We start from the raw sequence: 15,467 nt of genomic DNA, 5'->3' as shown, positions 1-15,467 counted from the left end.
GAGGATTTAGCTTTCTTTCATTGTTCTTGGCTCCCACACCCACACACACACCTTTTCCTCCAAATAGTCCAATCTAGTTACGTTGTGTAACTCTGGTTAGATTGATATACAGTGTTAAATTATTAAGACTATGTAATTTCTGTGCTCAGGTGAATAATGTGGAATAAGACGGTTGCTTTTCCTTCCTTATTATTTTTCTTACAAGTGTCTTTTTTACTCACTTAATTTTCTAGGTACTTATCCCTATTCTACCCCAAACTCTCCCAGTTGTGAGAGTTACATCAATCTCTTCTTAGTACATTTAAACATTATATTTTCTCTGAATTTCATCTTGAAAACATCTCCCCTGGAGTCTTCTGACCTGCTCATCTAGACTCACTAAGCCCGTTGTGCAGCTGCTGTCTTGGAATGTTGGTGAATATCAATTTCGGGGAGTCTGTTCACGTGTCTCTTGCCCAGGCTCTCCCGTTTCCTAGGTGCCATATCTGTCTCTTCCTTGTTTTATTAACTTGTTCAGCGGAATACATCCTCCAGTAGCTTTACTGAGAAAGTGTGCATGATAGGTAAATGTTTCTGAGAGCGCGCATGTCTGCGAATGTCTTTATTCTACCCTAACACTTGATTGCTAGCTTGACTGGGTATAGAGTTCTATGTAAGAAATAATTTTCCTCACAATTTTGAAGGTATTTGCTCCATTGTTTTCTAGTTTCCAGTGTTGCTGTTAAGAAATCTTATGCCAGTTTGATTTTTGTTCCTTTGCATGTGGCCTAGTTTTGTCCTCTCTATGAAAGCTTATGGGAGCTTCCTTTATCCTCAGGGTTCTGAAATATCACAGTGCTGTGCCATCATCCAATCTTATGGTGATCCCTTTGAATTTGGAACCCCTTGTCCAAATTTACTTGGATTTTTTTCCCTTTGATTTTCTCCACACAATTTTCTCCATTTTCTCTTTCTGGAATTTCTATTGTACAGATGTTGGAGATTCTGGACCAGTCCTCTGATTATCTTTTCTTTCTATGTTCTGGGTCTTTGTCTTGTTGCTGTATCTTCTGGGACTTATCTTCCAGTCCTTCTGTTGAGGGTTTTGTTTCTGCCATCATGTTATTAATTTTGAAGAGCCTCTACCCCTTTTTGTTCTCTGAATGTTCCTTTCAGTACAACCCTGTTTATGTTTCATGAATTCAATATCTTATCTCTATGAGGAGAATTATAATAGATTTTCCTTTTAAAAATAGCTTTCTCCTCCTTGCAGAGTTTCTGTTGTCTTCATATTGCTTTTCTTCTTTCTTTTCTTTTCTTTTTTTTTTTTATTTCTGTCACTTTCCTCGAATGTCTGGTGATATTTGGTTGTCCACTCGCGTTAGGAATAAGCACTAAAAAGCTGACTGGAAGTTTCCTGTGCTTATGTGGGTTTATTGACCATGGTCCTCACTGTTGGGTCCTTGGAAGATCCCCAAGACCTGTATGTTTAGGTCCTTTTGCTCAGGCTGGTCAGATTCTCCATTCTGCTACCTGGAGAATAAGGATCTGACTGCCAGTGTTCTGGTAGCCAAGTGGGGGGAAAGTTGAGAGTCTCTTAGTTGGTACATAAATATTCAAGTAATCTCTTTGCTTTCAATATGGTATGATGCCGTCAGCTGGACCTGATATTCCCTAGTCCAAAGGCCCTCTGTTTTACTCTTTTCAGATAAACATCCTTTCTTCTGCTATGGGGACAAGGACAGCAGCCACCCAGTTTTGCACAGTGGCATGCTGTCTAAGATGCTTACTGTTGCTGCTGCTGCCGGTGCTGCTTTGTTTAGATTTAATGCTCATTTAATTCTTTTTTTGGTAACAGCTTTGTTGAGATATAATTAAAATAACACAAAATTCACCCTTTTAAAATGTACAATTCAGTAGTTTCACTATATTCACAATGTTGTGCAACCATCACCACTGTCAACTTAAGAACATTTTCATCACTCCAAAAAAAATTACCTTTTAACAGTCACCTCCCATGTTCCCCCAAGCCCCACAGCTCTCTGCAATTACGAAGCTACTTTCTGTCACTATAGGTTTGCCTGTTCTGAACATTTCATATAAATGGAATCTTAAAATATGTGACCTTCTGTGTCTGGCTCCTTCCACTCAGCATCATGTTTTCATGGTTCATCCGTGTTGTAGCAAGTGTCAGAACTTCACTCCATTTTATGGCCTAATAATATTCCATTGTATGGATGGATATTCCACATTTTATTTACCCATCCATCAGTTGATGGACATTTGGGTTGTCTCCACCTTTTGTGTACAAGTTTTTGTGTGGGCATTATTTTCATTTCTCTTTGCCATAGACCTGGGTGTGAAATTGCTAGGTCATATGGTAATTCTGTTAACTTTTTGAAGAACTGTTGGGTTGTTTTCCAAAGTTGCTGCACCTTTTTACATTCCTGCCAACGGTGTATGAGGGGCCTGATTGCTCCACACCTCTACCAACACTGGTTAGTATCTAATTACTGCTTAAACAAACTTTTAAAATTACTTCTTAAACAGCTATCTTTTTTCAAACCCCACCTTCATCTCCAACTTCCAGAGGTACTTGATTCTGGAGTCTTTGTGGAGGAGGGGGAAGTGTGTTCTTTAACATAAATTGAGTTGTTCCTTGGCTTTTCCCTCTGCCAGTTTCCAAATGTTGTCAATGTCTTTCCCTCTTTCATCTTTGTAACTTTGGGTTTTTCGTTGTAAAAATAACTTTTCCATCACTTTAATTGGGTTTCATGAGTGGAGAGCTAAATACATATATCAGTCCACCATTTTTAACCATAAAAGTTGATAATCGAATTAGATTATGTATTGGATTTTATCACATACAGAGGAGGGTCCTGGATCTTCCATAGATATCTCCTCTCCCATTCCCTTTGTGTTCTGCACTTCCTATACGCAGATTTCATCCTAAACAGCTCCATCTTGCCCTAATTATGGACCCTACAATGTTCCCAGGACCCAAAGTCATGGCTCTTATATTTATAGTGGCAGCAAGCCAATAATCAGATGAAATGTAGCACCAGTTGATAAGGGCTGTATTTTTCTTGTGACATTTAAAAAACTCTTCTGATACCCAGTCTGATTTATATTCAGTACAACCTATTTCTTTTCTGGGTCTTGGCTTGCAGAGCTGAGCCTTTTGTTAATTTTCTTGGATACTTTGAAGAACTTTGTGGTCATGTTAACCTATGGTCATTCATTGCTTTCTTACTTTTTTTTTTTTTTTTTTTTTTGCGGTACGCGGGCCTCTCACTGCTATGGCCTCTCCCGTTGCGGAGCACAGGCTCCGGACGCGCAGGCTCAGCGGCCATGGCTCACGGGGCCCAGCCGCTCTGCGGCATGTGGGATCTTCCCAGACCGGGGCGCGAACCCGCGTCCCCTGCATCGGCAGGCGGACTCTCAACCACTGCGCCACCAGGGAAGCCCTGCTTTCTTACTTTTTAAGCATTCTACATCATTGTGAATTTATATATAAAAACTTTTTAGTCTTTGAAATTTGGGGATTTTCTACCTCTCCGACCCTTGAAATAAAGTTTACTGTAGTGTTTTAGACATACTGCCTCTTACAATTTCCATACCATATATAACAGCAATTTTTCTGGTAACTTTTCCTTGAGATGTAAGAAACATGTGTGCATTGGGTCTAATCAATGAACATTTGACATTTTCATAGGTAAATGCCAATTTAAATTTATTGATCATTGTATTTTAATGACAGGAATGTCAAAGAAAATTAAAGCACAGACTTGGTCTAGATTCCTATTTACTGAAACCAGTGCAACGGATTACTAAATATCAGTTACTGTTGAAGGTAATTGCATGAAACATTTGTTTCTTTCTTTACTTACTTCTTTGGGTCAAATGTGGCAAAGCCATTAAAACGGAAGCAGCTGCCTAGTAAGCACTAGAAATAGGTAGGCTTCCTGACTGGGACAGCTGGATTTAGCAGTTGAATCAATGCTTCTAGCTATTTAATCGTCCATACAAGGTACACTGATATATGGATAACCCTGACTGCAGAACTTTCACTGTTGTTAAGCAGCACTAAACAAATATAGTTTTGAGACTGTATTTCCTATAGTTTTGAGACTGTATTTCCTATGGGCCTTCTCAATGAAAAATGAAGACGGCACACCTCTGAGTCATGTGAAAGGATTCCAAAAATGTCACGTTAAGTATAAATACAACACAGCCTGTTTTAAAATGTCTTTTTACAACGTTCTATGGTATATGCATAATGAATAAAATGAACTGCTGTAAGTGGAGGACCAAAAAATGTGTAATTGCTTTAAAAACAGATCTCTAGCGTGTCCTAATACCTATAGTTCTCCAGCTCCAGAAGCATTGAATGCCCTTTGCTTTCTACTGTTTAGTCACTATTCCATTTCTTCCCCGGTTTTGACATTGTTATTAAATAGAGTATTAATGTGACAAATAGCATATGAAAGAAATTACTCGAAAAACTGCCATTATCTTTGGATTCCTCCTCGAAAGCGTGTTAGCCAAAAATGTATTCATTTTCTCCAGTTATTAATATCAGCCTAATATTAATTCTTGACTTCTAATTACAGGAGCTATTAAAATATAGCAAAGACTGCGAAGGATCTGTGCAATTAAAGGAGGCACTTGACATGATACTGGATTTACTGAAGTCAGTTAATGACTCAATGCATCAGATTGCAATAAATGGCTATATCGTAAGTAGATCATAATGATTGTTGCAGTTTTACAGGGTAAGCATGTTAACATCTCTTTCTTCCTCTTCTGGAATCAACTGAGAAATAAGATGTAAGAGGCAGACAAATGAAGGATCCGAATGTCAGCATTATTATGATGCTAAGTGGAAAATTGGCTTCAGATCAGCAGCCAGATGGATTTACGACATTCCCCTTGTCCCTAACAAGGCCTACCCCCAAGTGCAGACCTTGGGAGATCCCGCTTGCTGGAATGTTTGGGTCTATTCTAAGGAGGCATATGGTCCCAGAATTGCTCTTTGCCTCAGTCCAGGATAGAGATGGAAGAAAGAGATCAAATCTTTAGCGTTAACTGCCCCCCGTGGGAAAACTTGGACTGGGAGAGGTCATTTACCGATTAGGATTGAGGAAGTAATGGAAACATGAAGCCAGGGAAAAGGAGGCTTCTTCTATCTCCTGGTCCCACAGTCATTTTGTAACTGGGTGACACATGGCATGTTTTCCTGTGAAAAGTTATGATGAATGAAACTTTAAAAACTATAAATATACGCTTCAGGGTTTTAGTAACTCAATCTAAACACTGTAATATTGATGTCAGAGATCTGAATGTTGCTCTGCCTTGTACTAATGAGTTTGGGTTTTCCATTCCAGGGAAACTTAAATGAGCTGGGCAAGATGATAACGCAGGGTGCATTCAGCGTTTGGATTGGGCACAAGAAAGGTGCTACAAAGATGAAGGATTTTGCTAGATTCAAGCCAATGCAGCGGCACCTTTTCTTGTACGAAAAAGCCATTGTTTTTTGCAAAAGGCGTGTTGAAAGCAGAGAAGGCTCTGATCGATACCCGTCATACAGTTTTAAGCACTGTTTGAAAGTAAGACTGTTTGAATTGTGTAATGTAATAGTCTTTCATGTATACATATACTGTATTCCAGTTTGTATACTTTTTCAGCTCAGATGACTGGGCTGAAAAAGTATATATACTCTTATACTTTAGTTGCACATCTTTTTTTAAAAGAAAATCTTTTTTTTTTAAATTGAGGTATAACTGACACATAACATTACATTAGTTTCAGGTGTACAGTGTAATGATTCAGTATTTGTATATGTTGTGAAATGATCACCACAAGTAACATCCATCACCACACATAGTTACAAACCTTTTTTTCTTGTGATGGGAACTTTTAAGATCTAATCTGTTAGCAAGTTTCAAATATGAAGTACAGTATTATTAACCGTGGTACCCATAGTCACCATGCTGTGCATTACAGCCCTAGGACTTATTTATTTTATAACGGGAAGTTTGTACCCTTTGACTCCCCCTTCACCACCCATTTCGCACGCTTCCACCCATGGAACCTTAAGTAGAAATCTTAGAGAGAAGTCAGGTGAAGCAGAACTTTCCTACCTGAAATGAGAGCCACGGAGGACAGACCGTGGCCTCCTTCCTTTCCTCTCTCACTTCAGTCCCAGGCAGTCCCCAAGGGGGCGCCCTAGACTCCTGCACGGCACAGTTTGAAATTGTGGGCAGTGACACAGGCTCCCCCATTAGCACTCTCTTACCAATGGCACCAGGTGGAGTTCTTGGTCTTGGTAGCAAGGAGCTTTTCTCATACGGGAGAGTCAAGGAGGAAAGAGTTTCTTCCTTTTTTTCCGTGTGATTTAAAAATGGATCACTTTTATGGTTAGCACATTCCCATTGTATCCCTCCTCCATCCCCTCCCTTCCTGGGTGTGCAAAGCCACCTACCGCTGAATCCTGCCCACACCTGTCCTGTCCGATCCTTAGAAATTACTTTCTTCTCTCCCATAACCCAAACTGCCATTGTGTCCTAATGTTAGTTTGGTATTAAAATGAGAGCAGTATTGTTTGAGGAAGTTACTGGCAATCCAGTGACACTCCCAGCTGGTTTTGACATTTGACAAGAGGAGCCTCCAATCCACATGAGTCTGTAATTGGCAAATTTGATTTTTTTCACACCTAATTAATTTTATCTTTCAAGTTCTACATTGTAAAAGCGGTATGGCATTTGCTGAAGAAAATTTGGAAAATGGAGAAAATTATGACCCTCGACTCTCCACCCACTGTTTCTTGGTTGTTAGCATGTTGAGAATTGATGTGATGTCCAGCAGTGGTAATGGAGAGGACGTGCCATGTGTCCTGAGCCAGGCCCGAGGGCTTTGTGTCAGGAGGCCACCGGAGAAGCAGGCCCTCCTTTTGATTCTTCCCAGAGGCCAACGACTCCATGCTGTTCCTAATGGGGTTCCTGCCCAGGGTTAGGTCTCTGACTTCTTCCTACTGTCTACTTTCCCTGCTTCACTTCTGAACCCACAGCAGTGACTGTTCAAAAACCTCACTGTTTTCATAACAAATGCCCAGTTGCTCCTTTTAAATAATTAATTAATTAATTAATTTTTGGCTGCGTTGGGTCTTCATTGCTGCGCGCGGGCTTTCTCTAGTTGCGGCGAGCGGCGGCCACTTTTCATTGCGGTGCGTGGGCTTCTCATTGCGGTGGCTTCTCCTGTCGCGGAGCACGGGCTTTAGGCATGTGGGCTTCAGTAGTTGTGGCATGCGGGCTCAGTAGTTGTGGCTCGTGGGCTCTAGAGCGCAGGCTCAGTAGTTGTGGCGCACGGGCTTAGTTGCTCCGCGGCATGTGGGATCTTCTGGGACCAGGGTGCGAACCCGTGTCCCCTGCATTGGCAGGCAGATTCTTGACCACTGCGCCACCAAGGAAGTCTCCCAGTTGCTCCTTTGATATTCGCCCACCTCTAAGCCCCCAAAATTTCCAAGGGTCTTTTATGTCTCTAATAAACATCTGTCGAGAAGCAAGAATTTGTAATTGACCTCAGACAGGGTTCAGATGTCTTGCTGTCTGTATATTTATTCCAGAGGAGGGTACTTTATCTTCATAGCCACGTTGAACCCAAATCCATTTGGTTCACTTTTTTTTTTTAATTTTTAAATTTAATTTAATTTATTCTTTTATACAGCAGGTTCTTATAGTTATCCATTTTATACATATTAGTGTATACATGTCAATCCCAATCTCCCAATTCATCATACCACCCCCCTGCCCCCGCCACTTTCCCCCCTTGGTCCCCATACGTTTGTTCTCTACATGTGTCCCAATTTCTGCCCTCCAAACCGGTTCATCTGTACCATTTTTCTAGGTTCCACATATATGCGTTAATATACGATATTTGTTTTTCTCTTTCTGTCTTACTTCACTCTGTATGGCAGTCTCTAGATACACCCACGTCTCAACAAATGACCCAATTTCGTTCCTTTTTATGGCTGAGTAATATTCCATTGTATATATGTGCCACATCTTCTTTATCCATTCGTCTGTCGATGGGCATTTAGGTGTGACCTAGTTACTACCTAATATACTATTTCTGGCTTGTATCTATTTTTCTTTTTTTACCTTTAATTTGTCACAATGATGGGCACACCAACAGAGTGTTTCTAAAGTACATCACAGTAAGGACAGACTGGTATGAGGTAACCAATTTGTGAGATTTCGAACTACAGTGGCTACTGTGGAAACAGAGGGTGGGATAGATGCAAGAAACACTTCCATGGCAGGTAAACAGGCAGGCTTACTGACTTACTAGATACTGAAAATAAATAATACCTGACATTTGAAGGAAAAAAATCAGCCTGATTTTTCTTTGATTCCCCAATAATGCCTAGTGTCCTTAATAAAAGAGATTAGTCAGTGATGCCTGCAAGGATTTAGACCAGGATTACTAGGAAAATGGTGATGTCGCTGACAGAGAAAGATGGAAATTAGGCTATCTCTTATAAGCCTCACCATGCTTTCTTCCTCTTGCTTATATGAGATTCCAGGATTAAATAATTACTAGTAGGACTAGTCAGTGTGTTACCTAACAGTTTGGGTTCCTGGTTTCAGAATCTTCCCCTTGGTAGATACGATCAATGCAGATGCACTTTCAGGGGACTGTTGCCGTGAGTTCATCGTACCAAGCTGGAATCTCGTAGCCCCACAGCTGTACGTTGATTGTGTGCTATATTTTAAGTCGCCTGCTCCTGTGCAAAGGAAAGGCCCTAAAGTCACAGTTAGTCAAATGGAGACATTTGAGTTCTACAGATTCCTCAGTTCATGTGTTTATTATTATCATCTATGTTTTTAAGTTTAACAAACATACATGTAGTACTCAGTGTTTGCTAGGAGCTGTTCTAAGTGTTTATGAATATCAGTGTTAATTCATTTAATCCACATAGCAACTTTATATGAAGTAGGAACTATTATTAACCCCATTTTGAGGATGAGAAAGCCAAGTGCCAGAGAGGTGAATAATTCATCCAAGAGCATGGCTAGTAAGTGGTGCAGCACAGATTCAAACCCGGGCAGATGGCTTCGGTCTCCATGATTGTAACCACTGCGCCGTGCTGGCAGGCCTTGTTCTTGCTTGTTTATTCTTTCATTCCTTCATTCATTCCTTTTTATCATTCCCCACACTTCCTCTCCTCTCTACCCCTGTATTATTTGATGTACATCCTTCAGTTTGTGTGTTCTTTTTAAGTATACACTAATGTTCTGTGCCCATTTAGTTTTTTAAAAATTAATTAATTATTTTATTTTATTTATTTATTTTTGGCTGCATTGGGTCTTCATTGCTGCACACGGGCTCTCTCTAGTTGCGGCGAGCGGGGGCTGCTCTTCGTTGCGGTGCACAGGCTTCTCATTGCAGTGGCTTCTCTTGTTATGGAGCACAGGCTCTAGGCACACGGGCTTCAGTAGTTGTGGCTCGCGGGCTCTAGAGCGCAGGCTCAGTAGTTGTGGCACACGGGCTTAGTTGCTCCGCGGCATGTGGGATCTTCCCGGACCAAGGCTCAAACCCATGTCCCCTGCATCGGCAGGTGGACTCTCAACCACTGCGCCACCAGGGAAGCCCCCCATTTAGTTTTAATTTATATAAATAGTATTCTGTTATAATTCTCATCTTCTTTCTTTTTTTGATCCCAGAAACTATTTTCAAGATACAGTTATGTTACTGTTTTATACCCAATATCTTGTTTCTAACTGCTTCACGGCAGTTCAACCTAGCTACATTTTTTTGTTGGTGTTGTTATTGTGAATCAAGATCAGTTTTTTTTTTTTGGCTGTACCACGTGGCATGTGGGATCCTAGTTCCCTGATCAGGGATCAAACCCATGCCCCCTGCATTGGAAGTGCAGAGTGTTACCCACTGGACTGCCAGGGAAGTCCAAGATCAATTTTTTCATAATACTGACCCAAGAAGTAACTATTATATATCCCAGATACAGAAATAAAAGTCTTTTTTCTTCAGTTTTATAACATGGACTTTTCATTTAATATATCAAGTGCTTTCCCTCCCAATATTCAAGTAGTTTTTTTTTAATAGATATTTATTGGAGTATAATTGCTTCACAATACTGTGTTAGTTTCTGTTGTACAACAAAGTGAATCAGCCATATACATACATATGTCCCCATATCCCCTCCCTCTTGATCCTCCCTCCCACCCTCCCTATCCCACCTCTCTAGGTCATCGCAAAGCACCGAGCTGATCTGCCTAATAAAAGTCTTAAGATAGGTAGTTATTGGTTATAATCCCAGAGTTCTGACCCACTGGGTGACTTTTAACAAGGTAGTTGACATCTTCTCACTACCCTGAAGACAGAAAATTAGGTTAAAAATTGGGGCCCTGAGCACTTGATACAACAAGATGTCTTCAGATAAAATGCTTTAAAATAAAGAAAATATATTCATAGCTACCAGAAATCATCAGTGAAAATGTGAAGGGTGAGGCGGAGACCACAGTTAGGGTATAACTGTAGAATCAGCCTTGTTCTTTTATATATATTATTTATTATATAATATATCATATAACTATATTCATATAGTTAGAGCTTTAACTCTGCCTCTAGGTTCTAAAGGTAAGTTTTCATGGTATAGTAAATATTTAATAAGTAGAATAAAAACCTTTTGATAAAACCTTTATATTGTGTTATTTGAGTAAATATCTACAATCCATGAATTACAAATGGATTGTATTACAGTGGATCATTTGTAGTGAATTGTTTAGAACTAAGAACAGTGTTGTCTGATAGAGATCATGGTTAGGTTTCCAGAGTAACTCAAAAAAGCTCATTTACTCTATAATGCTGTGCTCTATGTATACAATGAAAAATGGCAAAACCATTGCTATTCAAATAAGGGAAAGTTGAGAAAGCAAACTCACACTTTTAAAAACTCATCATGTTATCTAAGCCTTTAGTGCATGCTATTTAATCCTTATATCAACTCTATGAAATAGGTACTCTTCCCACTTTATAGTTGAGGAAACTGAAATTCAGAAAGGTTAAGCAACTTGTACCAGCACACATAGCTAGCGCATGGGCCTTCCATCTTATCATGCTGTTAAAACAAAACCATGTATTGAAACAAAATCAGTTTAAATAGAGATTGAATATGAGATTATTGTTTATCTTAAAACCTGATGTTTGAGCAAAAGTAGGTTAGTTAGAGTGGTTGAGTAGGAATGTAAAGATATTTTTGGATATTCTGAAAGTAACTTCTGAGTACATTCAGGGTAGATGTCACAGGCTCTTTCATTTCTAAGTATAATCCTTTTTCTTTTCCTTGATATGGGGATCTCACTAGCACTACTTTAAATGCTTATCAGCTCTAATTAGGGTCATTTGGGAGGCATGTAAATGGAACAGAGAGTGAGATATTCCTTTAGTTAATTAGGAAATGATTGAAAGGAAAGAGAAGGCAGAAGGAAACTAAAAGAGAATGTGTGTACAAGGGAGTGAAGTTGCTCAAATGAAATTAACCAAGCTACTAGCAGCACAGGATGAAAGAAAATGGAAGAGTTTGTGCTTTGCACAATCATATGAAAGAGAATAAAAACTATGGTAGTAGGGAAGGGATATTGCATACCTAATTTCCACTGGCTACAAGAAGACATCACTGTCCCATGACAGGTTGTTTCCTAGAGAGGCCAAGAGCTTGGTGGAAATAGAGGGGATTTCTGTGTACCTGGTTGGTTCTCCCCTGACCCATAAATTGGATGTCTATAACTTGTAGGGCTTCTATAGACATACGTAGTAATTTGTGAGATTAACTTATCTGGCATAAAGTTATTAAAAAGAACCATTTAAATTAATTTTGGATGACCTTTTCCACAATGTTCAATTAGTTTTACTTCTGTGTTTGACACAATAATTTGTTTTTATACTGTACAGTTAATTTATAATGGAATTCAATCTTACATGGACTACTTGGATGCTCAGATTTGAAACATTTGTTTCACTCACTGGAATGGAGCATGTAGTCTGTACTATATAAGTGCATAGTTTAATGAAAGTGTATAAACACTCAGGTCTCTGATTGTATTTATCATTTCATATTCTTTGATTATAAAACATATATTTTGCAGAAGTGAGAAATTCTGTTTCATTTAGAATATGATGGGGGTAGATTTAATGTAATTTCATTTTCCTAATAAAATGCTCATGAAAATGGTGACTCATTTATTGTAGATGGATGAAGTTGGAATCACTGAATATGTAAAAGGAGACGACCGCAAGTTTGAAATCTGGTATGCTGGGAAGGAAGAAGTTTATATTGTCCAGGTTGGTCACTTAAGAATTGTTCTAGAAACCATAACCTGCCTTAAGATACAAAAGTCTGCATTTACAAACAAAAATAATTTTGGTTACATTACAAAAGTTCTCAGTCCTTTCCTGTAGGTTACCTAAATATTATTTGATTATTATTCTTTGTGATGCAATTAAACATTTTCTCAGTTACCAAGTTTTCTTTTTTTCTTTTATTGAAGTATAGTTGCTGTATAATATTATATTTTACAGGTGTACAATACAGTGATTCACAAGTTTTAAAGGTTATACTCCATTTATAGTTATTGTAAAATATTGGCTATATTCCCTGTGCTGTACAATATATCCTTGTAGCTCATTTTGTACCTAATAGTTTGTACCTATTAATCCCCTACTGCCATATTGCCCCTTCCCCCTTCCCTCTCCCCACTGGTAACCACTAGTTTGTTCTCTGTATCTGTGAGTCTGCTTCTTTTTTGTTATATTCACTAGTTTGTTTATTTTTTAGATTCCATATATAATCTCTAGGTCCATCCGTGTTGCTGCAAATGGCATTATTTCATACTTTTTTATGGCTGAGTAGTATTCCATTGTATATATGTACCATATCTTCCAAATCCGTTCATCTGTTGATGGACACTTAGGTTACTTCCATGTCTTGGCAGAAGTTTTCTTCAACTTGAGATATGTCTGTGATGCTTTCTATGGCTTTAAGTTTTCACCACGACACCAGGAGACTTATCAACAAGAGCTGATAGCTAAGAGCTTGGCCGGTGCTTCTCTGTCCCCATCAAGTCTCTTGAGTTACAGATTTATAACAGTTCTGAGTTCCTCTTGTGCTCAGCATTCAGAGAGGACCTGATTACGAGACAGGGCGATGTGATGATTCAGATCGGATTGTTTTTTCTAAAGAATGTGGTTAAAGTCCTGGCCAGACATGCTGTAAGCTTCAACCTGTCTCACGGAAGAAGAGAGGAATTAGAACATTTCAAGAGATTATTGTCATTTCAAAGAGTCTTTTTTTTTTGGCCGCACCACATGGCTTTCAGGATCTTAGTTCCCTGACCAGGGATCGAACCCCGGCCCTCGGCTGTGAAAGCACTGAGTCCTAACCACTGGACTGCCAGGGAAGTCCCTACAATAGATTGTCTTTTCAGAAACAGTAGAACTTGTTTTGTTTTACCAAAATTAAACATAAAAACATTTATATATTTAAAAGAACCCTCCTACACAGAAAAAATAAGTGAGATTTATATTTCACGCTTCTCTGAGCATTATTATTGAAGGCCAATTTCGAAATGCTTTGGGCTGTTATTTCATCTAATCCGATGGCTACTTATTTGCTTCTTAGAAGTTTTAAGAATCAAAATGTTAGAGTTGGATTATGGTGGTTCAGGATGTAAATCGTGTTTGATATACTTAGTGACATTTGTTTTATTATTAAAGCATCGTTCTAAAAAGGAAACATGTCCTCTCCTCCCCTGCTTTTTAAATCTTTAGGCTTCAAATGTAGATGTGAAGATGATGTGGTTAAAAGAAATCAGAAGTATTTTGTTGAAGCAACAGGAACTTATGACAGGTAAGTTCACGCATTCTCCAGAACAAGAAGTACAAGAACGGCTCAGTGACTCAGATTCTGTGATAATTTTGACAGGGAATGGGGCTGATATTTACTTTCTACTATTTATAATGAAATGGTTTGCTCAACTCATTAGTAGGAGATCAAGATGCAGGAGGCTGTTTAAACTGTTTTGGAGAATGAATTTTACAATGGAAGATGAGCTCTAGTGCCTGAGAAGCAGTGGTGCAGTGATAGAGCAATCTGAATGTGTTAATTCTAATTGCTTCCCATGAGGCAACTCTGCTTAGGACCTCAGTAATCAGTGCTTGGTAATGTTGGCCTGGGGGTGGTGCTAGTTATAAACTTGAATTTCTTGAATAAAATATTACATGGTTCGACCCTTTTCTATATTCCAAATTCAGACTGGCCTTCCCTCTGGCTGTTTCAAGTCTGTGAAGGTGAACTCAAATGGGATCGGGGTGTGTGTGTGTGCATATGTGAAGGTCATTGGTCCTCAAGGAAGTAAGAAGTGTGGCTTCCGAACAATGCTTATATAATCTTTGTTTTATTTCACAGTTAAAAAACAAGAACAACATAATCAGTTAACAGAACAGAATCTTTCTTCTCAGCGGAATGAGTAAGTGATTATACTTTAAGAAATACCACTCTCCAATCTTCTGTTTTCCGTATATAACATGAAACAATGTAATTAAACTATCAGACAAAAATTACCTGGCCTTTTAGCAATAACTCATCAAATTCTATAAACACATTTTCTCAGTTCTGTCCTTGGACTTGCAGCCTGATAGTCCTTAGTAGTTATCCCACTGTTCCCCTGATGTTGAAAAGAATATAAGGAAGTGCCTTTGTTCAGGGAAACGTCTTGACCCGGTCAAGGTGTGGATGGCGGCAAGAAAGAAGAAATTAACACATCCCCTCCCCCAGGAGATGTTTTGCAAGACTGATGGCCCTTTTTACTTTACTTCCTCCCCGCCTCTCACTATTATGCCTTTTTACTTTATTTCCCTCTCGGATTCTATAAAAGAAACTGGCATCCAGACCCTGATAAGATGGTTATTTTGAGACATTAGTCTGCCATCTTCTCGGTCTGCCAGCTTTCCAAATAAAGTCGTATTCCTTGCCTCAAAAAAAAAAAAAAAATAGTCTGGGCTAATTTTTAAACACGATTATAAGTGCTTTGTTCTCAGTATACCCTGGGGGGAGTTGCATGTAGGCTGCTAGCAAAAGCGGCTACACTCATGGCTTTCTCTTCAAAGTATTTCTGGGCACCTTCAATCTGATTGGAGAAGGAGAGGTATAAGAATGATGAAGTACTGGCAGCTAATACTGGCCTGCAGCTTTGTGGTCTCTTGATGGAGACCACTTGCTGGTGACTTGCCCTCTCTGTGTAGCTAGAGAGGAGGTCTGGATCCCGGGGGCGGAGGCTGTGGGGCGGGGGCTGTGCCTGGACACAACCACGTCTTTGAGGAAGGCAGCCGTCCTCAATGATAGCTTTGCTGCTGGTTTAGAGATGTGGCCATTGTATTCCACCTCTAGGAATCTTAAAAGGTGGAGTTTC

General features: G+C 39.4%; 1 protein-coding gene across 4 annotated transcripts in view; it reads left to right on the top strand.

The window, feature by feature from the left end:
- Nucleotides 1-15,467, top strand: part of MCF2 (MCF.2 cell line derived transforming sequence) — a 106,704-nt gene that overhangs the window by 76,739 nt on the left and 14,498 nt on the right. For all 4 annotated transcript variants that reach the window (XM_079910140.1, XM_079910139.1, XM_079910141.1 and 1 more), the window contains 6 exons: nucleotides 3,740-3,832; nucleotides 4,593-4,718; nucleotides 5,367-5,588; nucleotides 12,250-12,342; nucleotides 13,828-13,906; nucleotides 14,465-14,525. In XM_079910140.1, the coding sequence (XP_079766266.1) occupies nucleotides 3,740-3,832; nucleotides 4,593-4,718; nucleotides 5,367-5,588; nucleotides 12,250-12,342; nucleotides 13,828-13,906; nucleotides 14,465-14,525 (674 nt within the window). The remainder of the gene's footprint in view (nucleotides 1-3,739; nucleotides 3,833-4,592; nucleotides 4,719-5,366; nucleotides 5,589-12,249; nucleotides 12,343-13,827; nucleotides 13,907-14,464; nucleotides 14,526-15,467) is intronic.

The sequence above is a fragment of the Stenella coeruleoalba genome, assembly GCF_951394435.1.
Source record: "Stenella coeruleoalba genome assembly, chromosome: X".
NCBI lineage: Eukaryota > Metazoa > Chordata > Mammalia > Artiodactyla > Delphinidae > Stenella > Stenella coeruleoalba.
Note: the sequence above shows the minus strand (reverse complement) of the source record. Positions and strands in the feature narration are given on the sequence as shown.